The sequence below is a fragment of the Macadamia integrifolia genome, chromosome 3 (genome assembly GCF_013358625.1).
Source record: "Macadamia integrifolia cultivar HAES 741 chromosome 3, SCU_Mint_v3, whole genome shotgun sequence".
Classification (NCBI taxonomy): Eukaryota; Viridiplantae; Streptophyta; class Magnoliopsida; order Proteales; family Proteaceae; genus Macadamia; species Macadamia integrifolia.
Genome location: NC_056559.1, coordinates 27220078 through 27237796, shown reverse-complemented (window position 1 = coordinate 27237796; position 17719 = coordinate 27220078). Strand labels below are relative to the sequence as shown.

At 38.8% G+C, this 17719-nt stretch overlaps 2 protein-coding genes across 2 annotated transcripts in view; both read right to left on the bottom strand.

The window, feature by feature from the left end:
- Positions 1-239: 239 nt before the first annotated feature.
- LOC122074892 (DNA repair endonuclease UVH1) lies at positions 240-8187 on the bottom strand. Its single transcript, XM_042639882.1, has 9 exons — positions 7185-8187; positions 6853-7073; positions 6565-6653; positions 5136-5303; positions 3588-4391; positions 2438-2548; positions 1975-2235; positions 1633-1856; positions 240-542 (listed from the first exon to the last, which is right to left on the bottom strand). Exons 1-9 carry the CDS (start codon positions 8066-8068, stop codon positions 332-334), a joined length of 2973 nt encoding a protein of 990 aa, XP_042495816.1. The 5' UTR covers positions 8069-8187; the 3' UTR covers positions 240-331.
- A 4704-nt stretch (positions 8188-12891) lies between these two features.
- The window catches only part of LOC122072694 (serine/threonine-protein kinase SAPK3-like), a 5825-nt gene continuing 997 nt past the window's right edge, over positions 12892-17719 (bottom strand). The window contains exons 2-9 of the mRNA XM_042637083.1: positions 17604-17678; positions 16038-16139; positions 15802-15855; positions 15580-15672; positions 15387-15479; positions 13773-13877; positions 13582-13680; positions 12892-13494 (exon numbers count right to left, since the gene is read on the bottom strand). Coding sequence (XP_042493017.1) covers positions 13222-13494; positions 13582-13680; positions 13773-13877; positions 15387-15479; positions 15580-15672; positions 15802-15855; positions 16038-16139; positions 17604-17678 — 894 coding nt within the window. The 3' untranslated portion in view covers positions 12892-13221. The remainder of the gene's footprint in view (positions 13495-13581; positions 13681-13772; positions 13878-15386; positions 15480-15579; positions 15673-15801; positions 15856-16037; positions 16140-17603; positions 17679-17719) is intronic.

Genomic DNA, 17719 nt, shown 5'->3' with positions numbered 1-17719 from the left:
CCTGACCTTATTTAAAAAAAAAAAAAAAGGGGAAGAAAGAACCCAACCAATCTGGTGTAGCCTATCCCAAAAAGGTTAGCGTGAAAATACCATACTGAAGATGGTCCCACGCACCCTCCCATTGGCCCCACCCCCTAATATTGCCTACACAAGACTCAAAGGGTTCTTTCTCCCTTTAGAAAACAAAAACTAAGTGGTGTTGCACCACTGCTTGTCCAAAGCGCCCAACAATTTAAAGATCAGGTAAAGGAGAACTTTATTGCAATACACTGTAATCAAATTGCAGGATCAATGTTCAACAATTACAATTTATAAAGAAACTAATTTAGTTTCAGGACAGGGTTGGATACTTTGCATCAATGAAGTCCCGCAGGGTCTGAGCTGCTCTCTGACCACCCATAAGTTCAGCTAGTTTCCCAACAGGAAGTAGTGCAAGTTCAGCTAAGCTATTACACCCATCCATCAGAGACCTGTAGTTGGAGTCCGTCACGCCCGGAAGCCGCCTCAGGAACTCAACAGCAGTAGTGTTGTAATTTTCGGCTCTACAGTACAAAATGGCACATAATCATATTAAGAGGGCTTCTCCAACAGAAAAATAAAGTCTAAACAAATTCTAAAATCCAAAGCTAAAATTCAGACTGACGAAATTTTGATTAATGAAGGTGAAAACATGTCTATAGAGAATATAACAAAGAGGCTGACTTCTGCTAATTTTGGTGCTGATCCTGAGGTCACAAATACTCAGTCTGTGATACCTCAGTTAATCTCACTTTATCTCTTTGGTCTTACATGTATGTACTTGTCATTGTACTCAATGTTATATAGATAAATCTAGTCTAGTTCCCCTGAAAAGAGAGGCTAAAATCCGAATCAAAATAAAGAGAAACAGCATTGGGAAGACAATAACAAACAGATGGACATAATCAGATTAAAGACCCATTTGAAGCTACAAATTGATCCGGTTGACAAGGAAGAACCTGATTAAAAATCAACTCTAAACTAGGTTCAAAAGAAAACCGGGTAGTTCTGCCAACCTGTAGAATAGGTTAATAAAATAAAAAAAACAAGGTTGAATGCAACTAAATGCATTGTGCTGCTAAAGACCAGATGACAGAAACTAATATTGAACAGAGCTTACCCAGGATCCAAGCCCCAACCCCACCCCTTCCCGAGTCTGGGGGGGAAGAAGCTCAGACATTGATCCAAAGGGCCCAATAAAAGTCTGCTCAATGGATTGATGAGTGTACTCAGGCAAAGTGGTACTCTCTCCGTCCCTCACCGCCCCCTTTAAAAAAGCACAAATTTTAAGGGGGGGTGGTTGCGGCATTAAAAAACAGCCTTAATTACTTGCAAATCTAGCCCTCCCTGCACTACTTGAAATCTCCAAAATGAATTGTGGTAATCAATGCAAGGGGTGTAAGTCATTACCTAGTTTGAAAGATTGATAAAATGGGACTGCTTTCGCAGACAGAGGGGTTAGGCAGTAATGCTGGAAGTAAAGCCTGCTCTCTGGCAGAAAGAAATCTTAAAGACTACCTAAAACAATGCTAAATTACATCATACAGGCTTGACTTGCTCTGTTGACAAATCACAAACTACCGCCTAAAACCTAATAAAAAACATGCAACGCACCTCACATCATTCTCCACAATGCCCTCATTTGTGGGGACACCAACTCTCATAGCCTTGCTCTCATCAGGTTCATCTTGATTTGCCTTAAATGATGCAAATATCTCAGCTGTAGCATGCAAGCTCCTGGACCAGACAAGGCGTAGGCGGGGGAAATGCATAACAAGCAGTGTCAGCTTTGAAATTATACTTGTTGGCGAAACATCATCACCAATATCACTCGCAGACTGCAATAATTCATGGACAAACATGAAATTTAGCAGAAAAGCTCACAAAGAAAAAAAATGAGGGAGAAAAAGCAGCTCTAAGCACACTCTTTCAAGAATGAATTCAAATTAAAATTACCTGAAAGGAAAAGCTTTTGTCTTGTGAAAACTCAATTAGGAGCACGGGTATCTGATAATAACGCACCATCGTCTCTACCTGATGATACAGGCGACCTGATGCAAAACTTTGAAAAAGATCTTGAATACTCTTTCTCTCCACACATATCATTGGTGAAAGGATATAATCCCCAACTTCCAAGGTCACTGGTATAATACGCATGCCTTTCTGGTGGAGAACATTAGGAAGACTGCTATTGAACTCCCTCATGTCTACTATAACCTGTAAAACAGAAAGCAAACTCAAAAATACTCTTTGTGACCTATGTTTTTGACACATTTCTATTTATGAAATAAAACCTGCCCTTCATGCAGAGAGAGAGAGAGAGAGGCCACTGTGTTATTTACAATTCAAGAGAAAAAAAGAGAATTAGAAAAGGAATTTGTAAAACTAAAGTTCACAGGGTAGGCAAACTATCAAGTACCTGCATTTCTTTCTCCACTTCCTTTCTTCCACCTGCCTTTCTAGTTACAGAGTTCTGTAAGGTTAGAGATTGCGGTTCACTGGAGCTAGTCAATCCAAGACAACGCCCATCCTATATAGAAAATTAGGAACAGTTAGCCCTCAGATAGAGAAAAGGATGCAAATAAAACCTTGTTTAGGAAAAAACAAAAAAAACAAATGTTTCATTTTTTTTTTAAATATGCAATCAAAGTAATGTTAGATATGAATTTCAAGGAACACCAACATGGGTAGTATCTCAACATAAAAGTTTTGAGAAAGTCTTTCCAAGCACTATTTAGCTAGATCAACATAAAACTAGTAAGGTTTTGTTCACACCTAACATATCATGTAGTCTGCTTGCCTTCTGGCAGTAACCAGATTCTACAATACAATATTCCAGGAAATTAAGAAATTAAAGAACAACAGATAACAACCTAAAGGTGCAACTTGGGCGGGGTAGGCAGCTGTACAACTTATCTCAGACTCTACCCCAAAAGCTCACTGACCTAAGCTGATTTCGGGTTTTGTCTTGATGGCACCTTAAGTTAGACTTTGTTGATGCATTTGGCAACCAAAATTTCAACTGATGATTAGCAATCTCAACAATTTGACCTTCGGTTTGCTATCAACTTATGCAAGTGGAACATTTCATTTGCTTGTTCAAATAAACTGAATTGCATCTAACATGCATAAATTAATCTCAGCCAAAGCAAGTCATTACCCTCCCCACCTGCCTACTTATTGCTTTTATGCTTCTGATCATCATAGATATTTTTCCCTTCTGGTGGGAATATTCAAATACTTGAATTGATATTGAGAAAAGCAACCATACAAGGATCCCAAACAACCAATGAACCAAAATGGAGTGTTTGCATCATTTTGCAATCTTAAACTAACGCTTCATTATTTCAATCCTATCTGAAATCAAATAGATTTAAAATCCATCTTAACTTAACAGAACATAATGGATCAGTGAATGCAAAAAAGAGTTAAATGTATTAACATGTAACCAAACTGTAGTATACATATAAAAAATTAATTAATTAATTAATTTAAATAAATAAATAAATAAGAAGAAGAAGAAGATGAAGAAGAAAATTGGGAGAGGGGGGAAGAAGTGAAAGAATAACCTGATCAACCGGGATCATCATCAGCGACTTCTGCCTAATCAAAGATTCAAATGCTCCATTTTCCTTACGTATACTTGCCTCAAATTTCTGCACCTCAGTTGAATCTTCGTACAACAAGAAGTAAACTTTCACTTTCTTTGATGGATTTTCAGCAGAGTAGACTTCAATTTCCCTCACAAAAGCCATGTCTGGGTGGTAAACAATAATTACTGAGGGCTTCAAAATATCAAGTATGTGCTGATCACTATCTAGGGCATAAAAGTGCACCAGTGGGAGTGGTTTAGCATTGGTGTCTGTGGCATTAACATCCTGATTATGCTTCCGCAGAAATGCTCTATTAACAGAAGAACTTTTCGGTGCGTCTTCATGGCAATTATCTGCTTCTTTTGGATAAGTTTCACTCCCTTCAATTTTTGAAACAGATATTTTGGTCTTCATTTTGTCTCCACTCCTCCCATTACAATCAATACTTTTAGAAGTTTGAACATCTGCTGTAGCCCTTTTGCTCCTTCTTCTCCCTCTTCCTTTTCCACGTCCTCTAATTCCAGGAGGAGATTGACAATTATCAGCACCAACAGTGTCTCCTTCACTGGTGTTATTTATCTCTGATGCTGCTGCCAGTAGTGCATCATGCTCCAGTTTGCTAATGCTTACAGTTTCTGTATCCTCTCTAGGCATGGCTGGAACCACACCACCCAATATACCAAAACCTTTAGGCTCCTTAGATTTCTTTTTGTTGCGCGTTCGCACGCCATGTAGCTCTCCTTTGCTCCTCAAGTACTTTTCCCACTCTCCTCGCATGACCTAAAGAGTTAAAATGAGAAAAAAACCTGCTAGACTTCATTAGATGGTCCTTGATATTAGAGAAAAGGAATGCTATTATTTCTAACACATTCCCAGGCCACATATGATAAGCAGGCAGTCACTGGGAAGTTGGAACAAGAGAATGGAATAGAAGAGCTAGCCATTCTAGAATATCATATCTACAGTAACATTTACTTTTGCATTACAATCATGTCTTATAATAGAAACTCTAAAGATCAAAATTATTTTTATTATATGAAAGTATGACTTCGAATAGAGCTGATTGGAGAGCAAGGATCCATGTGGCCAACCCCATATAGTTGGGATAAGGCTATGTTGTTGTTGTTGAAACATACTCCATAAACTACGAAAACGTAGAACTGAAAAATCTTATAATTGATAGGCCTATTCCAACTCAAGTATAAGTTATGAGAAGAAAATACCCATGCAATGGCCGTAAGAGAAAGCACATATATTTTAAGTGAAAACAAGGGATACTCATGGGCAGCATAATTGTAGGAAATATTTTCCTACTCTTGAACAAAGGTGAGCAGGGATCATATAGCTCCATGATGGTAACTAGGGGCTACGAAAAGATGACTCCCAGAGTATATCAACTTTTAGGGGCTACCAAAAGAATTTACCTTCTTTTTTTCTAAGAAAACCTTTTCTAACTGTATAACAGCGCTACCTTTCTCATATTACCATGAGAATTTATGCAAGAAAATAGATGGGAAACTAGACCTGCTGTGGGCCCTTCATAACACATTCTTCAAGTTGCATGCATGAGCGTTCATCTTTGCAGGCCACCAAAACAATGTTGTCATCAACCTCTGAAATTTCAGCGGTAAGCTCCCCGACACTTGACGTAGCTTGCTTTTGTCTTTCTTCTTCTATCTCTACCAGTACCTCCTGCAACAAGAAGTATTTAATGCAATAACAGATCCAAACTAGAAGGACCAGAGCTGACTAGCAGAACCAGGATTACCAAAACAGAATAAGAGAACAGCAGGTGTAAGCGGAAAATTTATAGTTTGAAACAGAATAGTCAGATTGAGCTAAAATTCAGATCGAGTGTACGGATAAGTTAGATCTGTAGTTCTGTAGAAAATCTCAGGATTTCAAGTTCAAACAAAGGCTGTGCAGGGAACTCCTAGTACAACTAGAAAAAAAGAGCCACAGCTCTAGATCTTGAGTTCTAGCTAATCAAAGTCAGTACTTGAAATCAGAAATTAAAATTACATTCCAGAAGCTGTATCTTTGATTTTAGCCAAATCTGAGAGATTTTGAAATAATAAGCAATCAGAAAACTTTAATGACACAGGGGCCCAGCAGGTGTAAACAGAACTAGATTAAACTGACCTGTTGGGAAAATAAGATTAAATAGAAAAGATAGAACAGATTATGAATTCACCTGAAACCCCTCAGGAATCCACCAAGTTAACTAAGAAATCCACTCAAAGGAAAAACTGAATCCATAGTGCTATGAAAAACTGTAGTGTTCAGTTCATAAAAAATCATTGGGAAAACTGTATGCCATGGCATCTATCTAAAGCTTTCCACTCTAGACACATTCAAACTCCAATATGGAAAATCAATTCCAAAACTAAAACTGAAACCGAAAACAAAATAGGACTTGACAATCACACTTGTCAAACAGCTTTGGAGAAGTTCCCAAACCAGCTAGGATTCTAACAAAGCTTTCCAAATACCAATCTGGAAAAGGGCTGATACTATTCCAGCCAACACTATGAGACACAAATAAAAATCAAAACTAACCCCACAGCCAGAGCAGACTAGGAAACTTAAGTCTGACCCTACCCATGTTAGATTCTCCTTCTTCTCTTCTTCGATTTTGCATCCGTATCAAATCTAATCTCAGAGTTCACTAAAAGGGCATACCCACGGGGCTCCAGCCACTGCGGGATCTAGGGAGGCTCATATGTAAGCAGCCTTACCCCACTTCATGGAGAAGCTGTTTCCTGACTCGAACCTTAACCATAAAAAAAAGAGTTAAATTTTCAAGTTCTTAAATTCACCATGACATCAAAAAACGATTGATTTGCACTTAAACTGGATCTGAACTTTATACATTTGAACCAGCAGTACAAATTATTACTTCACTAATTACATTAATTTTTTCAAAGAAAAGAAAAGGAACTCACACACTCACACGTAACACTTTCCACTTGGGTGCTTCCTCCAAAATTTCCTCTAGAACAACCCTTCTACTTGAACTCGTTCCAGAGGAATCTCCATTTCCTACATAGCCGCGCAATAAGTAAACATATTAATAAATGAGCACCATATGCCAATAAAAGACTGGCAGTATACTAAGTAGACTCTCGACCAAACAAGTAAAAGAATTGATTTCTATAAATAAACAAGAGATTACCAATTTAGAAACCAAGTAGAATCGATAAAGCGTATGCACAATAGAAATGTATGGATAGGAAATTACCTTCTTTCTCATTCTTGTTATCCTTCAACTTCCTCTTTTTGATCATTCCGCTCTTACCTTCCAGAATCAGTTTAACACCATCAGATTGCACCAACTGGTAAACCCGCCTTTTAGCAAATTCGAATATTTTATGGCTGGAATCTGCGAAAATCCAAACGGACCGAACACCTTCGGACACTCTCAGTGTATCCAAATACTTCAAATACGTCACAGCATCATACCTATCCAAAACAAACTTCAAATTTTCACCATAAATTACTAAGACTGCAACTAACACAAGAAAAGAAAAAATAAATAAATAATTGACAAGTAATTAGCTTTTCTCAAACAACCTGACAAGATAATCCAACAATTTCCTCAGAGTCCTCAAATCGGAAACGAGCTGCTTCGTCTTCTTCCCCAGGGTATGCCAAATGGGATCCAGCTGCAACCTTACAATCTCATCAAACGATTTAAATAACCCATTCTCCACTGTCAAATCTTCGACATCGACCTTATTAGTCTTCTTAATTTCCTTCAAGCAAGCATCCATCACCTCAACAATGGCCTTCTGAATACCCTTCATGAAGTTCGATTGCGGAACCCTAATATCCACCACAATCGGTGGATCCCTCTCCAAGTCCTGAGACACATAGACCTGAAATCTCGGCCAAAGATGCAGTCTCCGAACGAACAAGCACTTCATGATCCGCTCAGCCTTCGCAAAACCGGAGACCATGGCATGAGGCTTATCGGAGAAGGCGCGTACATAAGCGGTTCGGTTGAGGGATCGGAAGATGCGGACGATGAAGGCTTCGGTACAGGTCTCAGAGAGGGAGTGGGCATTGAGAATGATAATCCCTGCGAGGTTTGAGGTGGGAACCTTGGAGTTAAGGAGATCGACGATGAGGATTCGGGAGGTGATGAAGAAGATGGAGCCGGAGGTGTAAAGGGAGTGACGGTGTTGGGTGGAGAGCTCGGAGGTGATCTCGGAAGGGAGAATAGGATTAGGGTTTTCATGATTAATAGGGTTTTGGAGGGATTGGAGGGTGGTGGTGATGGCGGAGCGTTGAGACGGAGTTGAAGAGAGGATGAGAAGGGTACCTTGAGAAGGAGAGTGGAGGAAGAGGAGAGAGGAGATGAGCTTGTGGAGGGCGAGGCCTGAGGAGAGAATTACTAGGCCTCCATTAGAGTCTTCCAGGAGCTCAGAGATTATGTGTTCGTGGAACTGTACCATTTCTCTTCTCTCTCCAAAGAGCAGAGAGGTGGCGGGAAGAAGAGGGATTAGAAGTCAACTGAAAGGGCCTTTCTCGACTTCCGCGGGGATTTTTTAAACAGAGAATTTAGAGAAGAGAGGATCTCCTTCTTCCCTTGCTAGGGCATTGTAATTTCTGGCCCGGCCCAACCAAAAGGCAATAGAGCCAGCCAGCCTTGTAGGTTCTATGTCCCATTTTTATAGGCCGGACCCTCAAACCAGGACTTCTCCCTTTTTTTTTTTTTTTTTTTTTTTTTGGGGGGGTTGGGTGGGGGGGGGGTGTTGGTGGGTTGTTGTTGTGGGCCTGGGGCCTAGTTACAAGTATTGGCATCATATCGGTCATATCGTATCGGTATCAATTGAGATCGATCCCCGACCCCCGACTGATCCGGATCAATTACCCGTATCATTTTAGGGGTAAAATAGTAAAAAAATTATACCATTAAAAAAAAAGCAAGGGCAAAAACTGACCGATACTTGTCGATCCGATCTGATCCCAGTCAGTATCGAATCATTATCGACAAATACCGATACCAATCCTGTCCCCTAAATCCATGGGGGGGAGGTTGGGGATGTAGATCCTCTCTAGCGGTTGGGCTGCCTAAATTGGCATTCGGCAACTGGGAGGACTCAAACACACATTCCAATACATGGTCGGGTCTTCCAAAACATCGACACCCCAACTACTAGAGAAGATCCCGACCGGGAGGAAAGGATTAATCAAAACCAAATCCCCTACAATGCCACTGGAGGTCCAGTGCACATCCAACGGTTGGGAGGACCTAGGGGTGCGCCCTTCCGTTGGATTGCATGCCTTGGTCCTTCAAGCTATTGGATGCGCATTGAACCTCTAGTGGCATTGTAAAGGATCTAAATCAGAGTAACCATCCCACTCCATAGCTGTTTTGTAATTAGGATCTAAAGAACCTGACTCCTCTCCAATTAGTGGGGAGCCTAATCAGCCATTCAACGGCTGGGATGACTCGAACATGCATCCCAACACATGGGCACATGTCCCCAATTTGGCCCATACATAGAATGGCTAATTGGGTCGCCCAACAATTTTTTATTTTTTTTGGTAATGAGAAATTTTATTAAACGGGAAAGCATGAGGAGCTCAAAGCCTCTTGATTACAAGCATTAATCAGCCAAGGAGTGGATAATAGCCACAATGTCTTATATGCAATCGACACGGCCTTTTGGGCTAGGGTGTTAGCTATGTTATTAGTTACCCTAAGAATACAAACGAATGAGCATCTTGGGATCTTATCTGTTAGAGTGTGGATATCACAGATAACACCCTCAATGGAGCTCAGAGCAGGATGCTCAGTGGATAAATAATGCTTGAGAAGATTCACACTATCGGATTCAACAATAAGATACTGGATCTTTTGCTCGACTGCCCAACACAAACCAGCTTGCACTGCTAAGGCTTCATAAGTAAGACTGTAATCAAATACAGCCGGCTATGAGATAGCACTAATTGGATCCCCCATGTGTGTCCTGCTAATAAACCCAATGCCTCCCATCGCAAAAGATAAGGGTAGGGCAGCATCACAATTTAATTTAATCCAATCAAATGGAGGACATTTCCAGACCAGACAAGAGGGCGCCTTATTAGCATCAAAAGAAGGTGGTTGAAGATCAATCACATTCCAAAACTCGCTCCAGGCTATCTCACCCTTCAAGAAGACCTCTACTGGAGTCCACACTTTACAATTGAAGACTAAGTCATTTCTAACCAGCCATAGGAACCAACATACGAATGAGAACAAGCTTAGAGTTTCAACACTAATCTTCTTGTTTGCAAACTCAAGCTTGTCCCAATCTTGTAAAATCCAATAGATCTTAGGGGATTCATCATTAGGAATGATAAAAACAAAACGACATCTAAACCAAGTTGCTCAAGCAAAGGGACAATCAATGAGGATATGGTCATTAGATTCCACACTCGCACCACATCTCTTGCAATTAGGATCAATTGGAATTTGCCTTCTCAAAAGTCTTTCCCCTGTAGCAAATCCCTGAGCACGCATCTTCCATATAAAACTCTTGATCTTGGGATAGGTCTTGCAAATCCAAATCTTTTTCCAAACCAAGGCAGGGATCTCTTCCCAATCACGTCGTCTTGAAGAAGAAGCATGAGAAAGTAACTCACCATCACGCTGGTTGGATAAAAGGTGGTAAGTAGTTTTAATAGAGAAGATACCTGATCGAGCTCCACCCCAAACTTGCCGATCAGCCCTGGGAAATAGACTAAGATTGATTTTCAAGATCTCAAGTTTATCAGAGGCATGAAAGTAAAAATCAAGAAGGTCAGTTCGCCATCTTCTATTTTTTTGGTCGATTAATTCGCACACCATATATAATGGACAACCAACTGGTTGAGGGTGTTGAAGTTTGAAAGATGAGAATGACGGAATCCAATTTGTGGTCCATATCTCAACATTCATTCTGGTTTCAATATGCCAAAGAAGACCGCTTTGAAGAACTTTCCTTTTCACCAGAATGCTCCTCCAACCCCATGAAGGGCTATTACCAATATTAGCACTAAGAAAATCAGACTTGGGAAAATAAATTGCCTTGACAAATTTTGCCCATAAGAATTCCGGATTCTCCCATACCCGCCATGCCACCTTTGCAAGAAGAGCCCTATTTTGAAGAATAGGATCACGCATCCCCAATCCTCCCCTCTCCTTAGATCTACAAAATCGAGTCCATGAGATCCAATGTATTTTCTTTTCCTCTCCTTTCTTACCCCAAAAAAAGTTAGACATGGCTTTCCGAATAGAGTTATGATGCGACGCTGGGAGAGAAAAATGTGATGCTGCATAGGAGGACCAAGAGCAAGCAACTGATTTGATAAGTGTCTCCCGATAAGAGCTGGTTCTTCCACCTTATACAAGGCCCTAGCCAGCTAGCCTCTAGAGATATGGGCCGGGCCTTGGGCTATAACTTTTGTATAGGTCTAGCCCACAATAGTTCAAATTTTAAGCCCAACGAACTTCACGGACCGGTGCAGTGAACAAATACTTGTAATTGAGTGTGAGCATAGTTATCAATTCGGCCGAATTATTCGGCCGAACCGAATTTTTCCGAATTTTATCAAAAATTCGGACCGAATCCGAATTAAAAATAAAATTCTTTAAAATTCGCGACTTTTTCCAAAATGAATATAAATCGCGAATAATTCGGACTGAATCCGAATTAAACCGAATTATTCGGTCCATTTAAACATTATTTAAAAAAAAAAACCAAAAATAAAAAATAAAAAAATAAAAAAACAATTTTTTTTAAAAAAAAAAAAACCCCCAATAAGATTTTTTGACCGCTTTTTTGACCGAATCCTTAAATTAATCGTCCGAATTATTCCGAATAATTCTCCGTTCGAATAATTCCCGAATCCGAATTTGCTAACTATGAGTGTGAGTGTGAGTGTGTGTGTGTGTGTGTGTGAGAGAGAGAGAGAGAGAGAGAGAGAGAGAGAGAGAGAGAGGTGGTGGGGAAGGATATTTTGGATATTTTAAGAGGGTTTATCAAAAGTGGACTTAATTAAATTTTAAAAAAATTATGAATGCCCACCTACTCATCTACTCCATATCCAATGAGAACTCCATTTCCGCTGGATTAGTTGGAATGGCTTCCATTTTTTCTGTTTTTTTCTTCTTGTCTTTACCACTTCAGTACCCACTTGGTACTCGTAGTTCCATTTTTATTCTTGATGGATCAATTTATCTTATGATATGTTTTGGCAAATGGTTTTCTACACTATATAATCGGTAACATTACCGACTCCCCACACTTATTTGTGCCACATGGAAATAAATGACAATTCTTACATTAAATATTTAGAAAATGGGAAAAATATCAACACGCTGCCTGTGTGCAAATACTTTCACATATCAAGACAAATTAAATGACGGCCATCATGGGAAATCCTCTCCTCTTAGAATATATATTGAATTGGTCATGTGTCAAATTTAAAATTCAAATTCAATTATATCCTCTCCATATATGTTCATGCATCTTTATATATTTTAATCTGTACATGTGTTTACATTCACCTTCCATAATCTTGGGTTTTTCAAAGATCTATTTCATCAATTGATAAACTAATATATAAATAAACAACAACTATCCAGTGTAATTGGTTAGCTGTGGTGTACAAAAATCCCATGCTCACCAAAAGGTCTCAATTCCAAATTTTGAAGAAATGGAGAGTGCTATACAATTTATGGGAGAGGGTTGAAAAAGTTAGCTGCTCAACCAATGGAGGGTTGGGATGAGAGGCACATTCAGGTAAAGGGGATTAATAGTGATATTCAAGATGTCCAATAAACACCATTACCACATACTCCACGTATGGCACGACTAAATGGACCATCCAGAGATGGCTCTATACTGTGCTGGACTTGCATCCTTCTGCCTTACTGGAATAAATAAAATTGTTTATAATCAATATATTAAGAAAAATTATATTTTGTTTTGCTTAATATTATCAATGAATGTAGGCCAGGCAGCTTAATTCTTTTGTATCCCTTTCTAGGTTCTCCTTTCTGTTCTAGTCTTCTTACAACAAAAATTTGATAAAACAATGTTTCAAATCCAATCAAGCTTCCTTTAGCTTCAAACAAACTCAAAAATTATATTCACCAAAAGTAAACTATCTTATTAGCATTTTGAGAAAGAATGCTGATGAAGAGAGAATGATATTATCACCCACGGGAATAATCAGGCAAAGGCCTGGATAACCATCATTAGCCAAAAAAAAAGAGAGAAAATGATACCATCAATGAAACTAAGTAGAAGAGAAATGTGCATGTAAATAGTTAAATCTATAATTTACATGGCTGCATAAACAGAAAGAAAATACAAAGCAAACTCCACAACTAATTCATTCCTCCAAAACAATTATTTCAACCACACTACAATTTCAGCACACCAATTACACCCCAAAAAAAAAAAAAAAGAAGCAGCACTTCTATCCCAGAAATTAAACTTCAGCAGAGAAAAAAAAAAATTGCAGCATAGACAATAATATACAATGTACATCTTTATGGATGAGAATACAAACACTACCACAAATGCTACTGATGCACACATCTCATCCTGAGGTTGCTTGGCACGACGTGTGATCACACACAGGTTACGAAGTCACTGCTGCTTTCGACTTCAGATTCACCAGTAGCCTCTGCTTCTTCAGGTTCCATCACCCCCAGAGCAGACTGCCCTACTTTGGAACCATCCGCTGGTTTCTGTGCCTCTTGTATAATTTTCATTACTTCTTCAATACTCTGAGAGGGTTGATCAAGGTTTGCATTCACATAGTTTTTCTCACCTTCAATCAGATCTTTTGGCAAGTTCTTAAGAAACCATGGATGTATTTTTATCTCTGGGATAGTAATCCTCTTCAAGTAAGAAAATATATAAATTATTAGTTCCTCAAGTGTAGGATATGTCAAAAGTAATAAGATGATTCATTCACAGACTGCTACCTTTGAGGGATTGGCAACAAAAATTCGAGAGAGGAGGTGCCTGCAGTCAGCAGAGACATGTACATAGTCGGGTATAGAATACTGAACACTCATTATTCTCTGTCAAGCACATCGAAGATGTCAAGTTAGTAGAATCGACTCCAATTATATATAAATGTTGATCCTTGTAATGGTTTGATAGAAGAACTCACACTGATGGTCTTCCGGAAATTTTTAGGATCGTCAGGATCCTCAAATGGATATGCTCCTACCAACATCACATACAACGTCACGCCACAGGACCAGACATCTGCAATCTACAATTGGAGTAAATGTATCAGGTAGATACCTCTACCAAGGTAACCAACAAGGTAGGCACTCAGCGACAGGGACAAACAATCAAACATTCAATACATGTAATATGCATCATATGCATTGTACTGTCCCATGCATATAGGTGGTTAAGCATCTTCATGGCCCGCCAATTCATCTTCAGATGGGGTATAAAATAAGCAGGGATTATCGTAATTTGCAGTAGAATGAACTCTGCTACATGAATATAATTGGCTTGGCAAACACCAACCAAGACCATCAAATTTTAGGCCAACCTTGTGCTTGATACAACCAGAAGATCACATTGTACGGAATGACGTGTAGTCTTGAATCTTGACCACTAGATGTAGCGGCTTCTTCTTTTTTTTTTGGGGGGGGGGGGGGGGGTGGCGTGGGCGTGGGGGTGTAATAAAGATGAAATGACAAATAGATGTGGATGAGCAGATATAGGGCCTGCCTCTAAGTATTGTTCTTTTTCCCCCACTCCTTGTTTTTCCAAGGTTCTTGATAAAAGCTCATCAAACACCCTGTGAAACTCATCGCAACTCAAGTATGCTTTATCCCAACTAAATGGAGTAGGCTATAAGAATCCTGTTTCTCCATTCAAATCTATATCAAAGTTCTATTTCTTGTTAACCAAATGACCAAAAACGTTAATAAAAATATTTTCTGATTTATAGTCGATTGAGTTTGGATATTTGAATACTTAAGAAAATTGAATTCAATTATCCTTGAATCCTATTTTAATCCCCTCTGTTTCCATGTGCAATCGTAGACAGTAGCCAAGTATATGCATCCATATTCATGAACAATGCCACATATATAAAATCTCATATCGATACTGCATAGCTCATCTTGTTGCCAACACCCCCCCACTTCACATTTCTCTTCGTTGATTTCTCTTACTAAACAGAAAGACAGACCATCCCACTTAAGGGTCTTTTGTAGGTGATCAACGTAACAAAAATTCAAAATTGCATTGGTGTTTTACCTCCTCTAAACGGATTTTTCCCGACCATTTTTCAAACTCCACTAACCATCAAGTTAGTGGAAATAAATTGTACGGATAAGGGCATCACTATTAAGAGATTTTGGGCATGTTCACCAAAGGTGCCCATGCACTATTGAGACTGCTAGGCTGTTAGGAATTGTATAATTCCTAGGGAATATGAATACTTGTTTAATCAATATGTTTATTTATGTATAAAACAATAACACTAGTTGCTTAAGCCAAGAGTAAATAAAATAAATAAACAAGGAAGACATAGGCACGTAGGCAGGAATCTGAAATTTTCTGCCCTAGTATATACTTAATTGGATATCCAAAAACCATTCTAACACTTCAAAATTTAAGAGGTTACTAATACCAGTATATCTCTATCCGCTCCATATTCCCATTACAGCCCTAGCTATGTACTGCACAGAAGCATGAGTGCAAAATCCAAACAGATTTCACTCCCACATTTTGCTTACCAAAGAAAGAAAATGAATACCTTGCCATCATACTCCTTTCGTGACAAGACCTCAGGGGCAATGTATGCTGGTGTTCCAACGGTTGATTTGGGTTGTGAGTGCAATATGGCAGACTGACACAAAGAGGGGAGCAACCAATAAAAACCTGAGTGATGGAAGTTCTCTCACACAATGAGCACCAAAAAGGGAATGCACAAGAATATTATCACTCACCTTGGAATAACCAAAGTCACATATTTTAAGACGTGGCGTCGCACTTCCATCCAAGAGCGTATTTTCTAGTTTCAGGTCCCTGTGACAAATTTGCTGTCATAAAAACAAAGGATGATTAGAGAAAGAAAAAAAAAAGCGGTAAAAACAAAGTATGACAGAGAACACATTGCATGAGGACTATAATCTGGTCTAACACACAAGGAAAGGAAGCTGATACTGTACCATTGAGTGGCAGTAGCTGACTCCAGATATTAGCTGCTGGAAGAAAAATCTAGCCTGATGCATATGGAATTGTTAGATTGTTCTTTTTTTCTTCTTTTTTTTTGGGGGGGGGGGTGGGGTGGGGTGGGGTGGGGGGAGGGGGGACTAAAAAAACAGAGAATTTGATGTGCATCCAAAGAATCATAGATTACCAGAGATTTCTATAAACTGAGAATATACAGATTTGTGTTAACTACCTCATCCTCACTAAAACGGCCAGCACTGCATATTCTCTCAAAGAGTTCACCACCAGCTGCATATTCCATGACAATAGCTAAATGTGTTGGTGTCAAGAGTACCTGCAGGAAAAAATATTTATTTACAGCTTCTTCACTATTTTAAAAAATTATTCAATTGTTGTTTTAATGCAGCCGATTTTTATATCATATACATTCAGAATTCAAACAGTGACAAATAATAGTGAAGGCGAATAGAGCAGAAATATGGAGAAGGGAGGGAAGGAGGGTTATACCTAGTAAATCACAAAATTTTGAAGCAATTGTACTTTTACAAATTGAAAGCATCAAATGCAAAGTAGAGAACGATTCTCCAAAGCAAGGGATATGGGTTGCAGTACAAAAAGGTATATAAAGACTCTTCAGCTTCTATTACGACTGAAGCACAAAATCCCAACACAGAATGAAACTGTACCAGTGTTTTAGGAGATAATTTGCATAAATAAGCTCAAATTTTATGATCTTGTCCTTGCTAGAGAGCTTAACTGAATAAACTTCCAAATGCCACAAGAATCAAGTTTAGAGCCAAGTTTTGAGGCCCTATATAAAGCAAGAAAAACTATGAGCATTAGACCATAAAAAGAAATTACCTCCTCTTGTTTGAAAAGTCAGACTTGGAAAGCTTGAGTCACTTATAAAGCTAAACTAGACCCAGGTCAACATAAAAAGGTTAAAACCAACCCTACCATGAAAATGAAGCCCTCAAAATAGTAAAATTAAGGTAATTAAAAAAAAAATTCGTTTTACCAAAACAAGAGAACTAAAATAATTACACATTCGAGACTGTTAAAATAATGTAGTGGATCCCTATACTATCTTCCTGTTCCCACATCTGCATGGCCTCATCTTGGCCCTAAAAATGTTCAAATTTACCCTTTCAGCTTATCTGCTGAAAACTCCCAAATTGTTCTGCCATTGAGAAGCGAAGAGAGCAAACAGTGGTCTAGATCCTTCAAGATCAGGAAATGAATAAATCCTGGCTTTCTTTCATACTTAAATAAGAGGAGCAAAACCATAGCCAAATTGAAATTCAGCAAGCAAAAGTTTAGCACTTAGAAGAACTTAGATAGTTATTGTTTAATCATACATCTAAGCCAGTGACAAAAAACTGGACCACACTTTCTAAGGAAGGTACAGTTCAGAACTCAATACTTTATAAAGTAGCTGCAGTAGAACCTACGATGGTTGAACTTCTTTGTTTCTTCATTTCATTTGGTGAGATTTGGAAACTAGCAGCTGCTACATTTTAACTAGCATCAGTTAATGCCAACTTCACATCCAAACTCTTTAATCTCCACTAATGCCAATTCAACAGAAAAGGACTTTAAAATAGAAAGAACAACACCAAATGCTGTTATCCTATGAAGTAATACATAAAAATCTGATCATACCATAGCAATGTTAACGTTTGGCTTGAAACATCTACCATCCTAACTGTTGGCAAGGAGTTCCTCATTGTTCTTGTTCTACCAGTCAAAATGTATTCAAAGTATGAGCTAGGAGAGAAGAGAAAATTCAATCACTTACCTCCTTGAACCGAACGATATTTGGATGCCTCAGAGACCTATGGTTGATAATTTCCCTCTGAACATTTTCATCAATCTGAAACCACAGATGGAGTTCACATTCAAAACAACTCCATA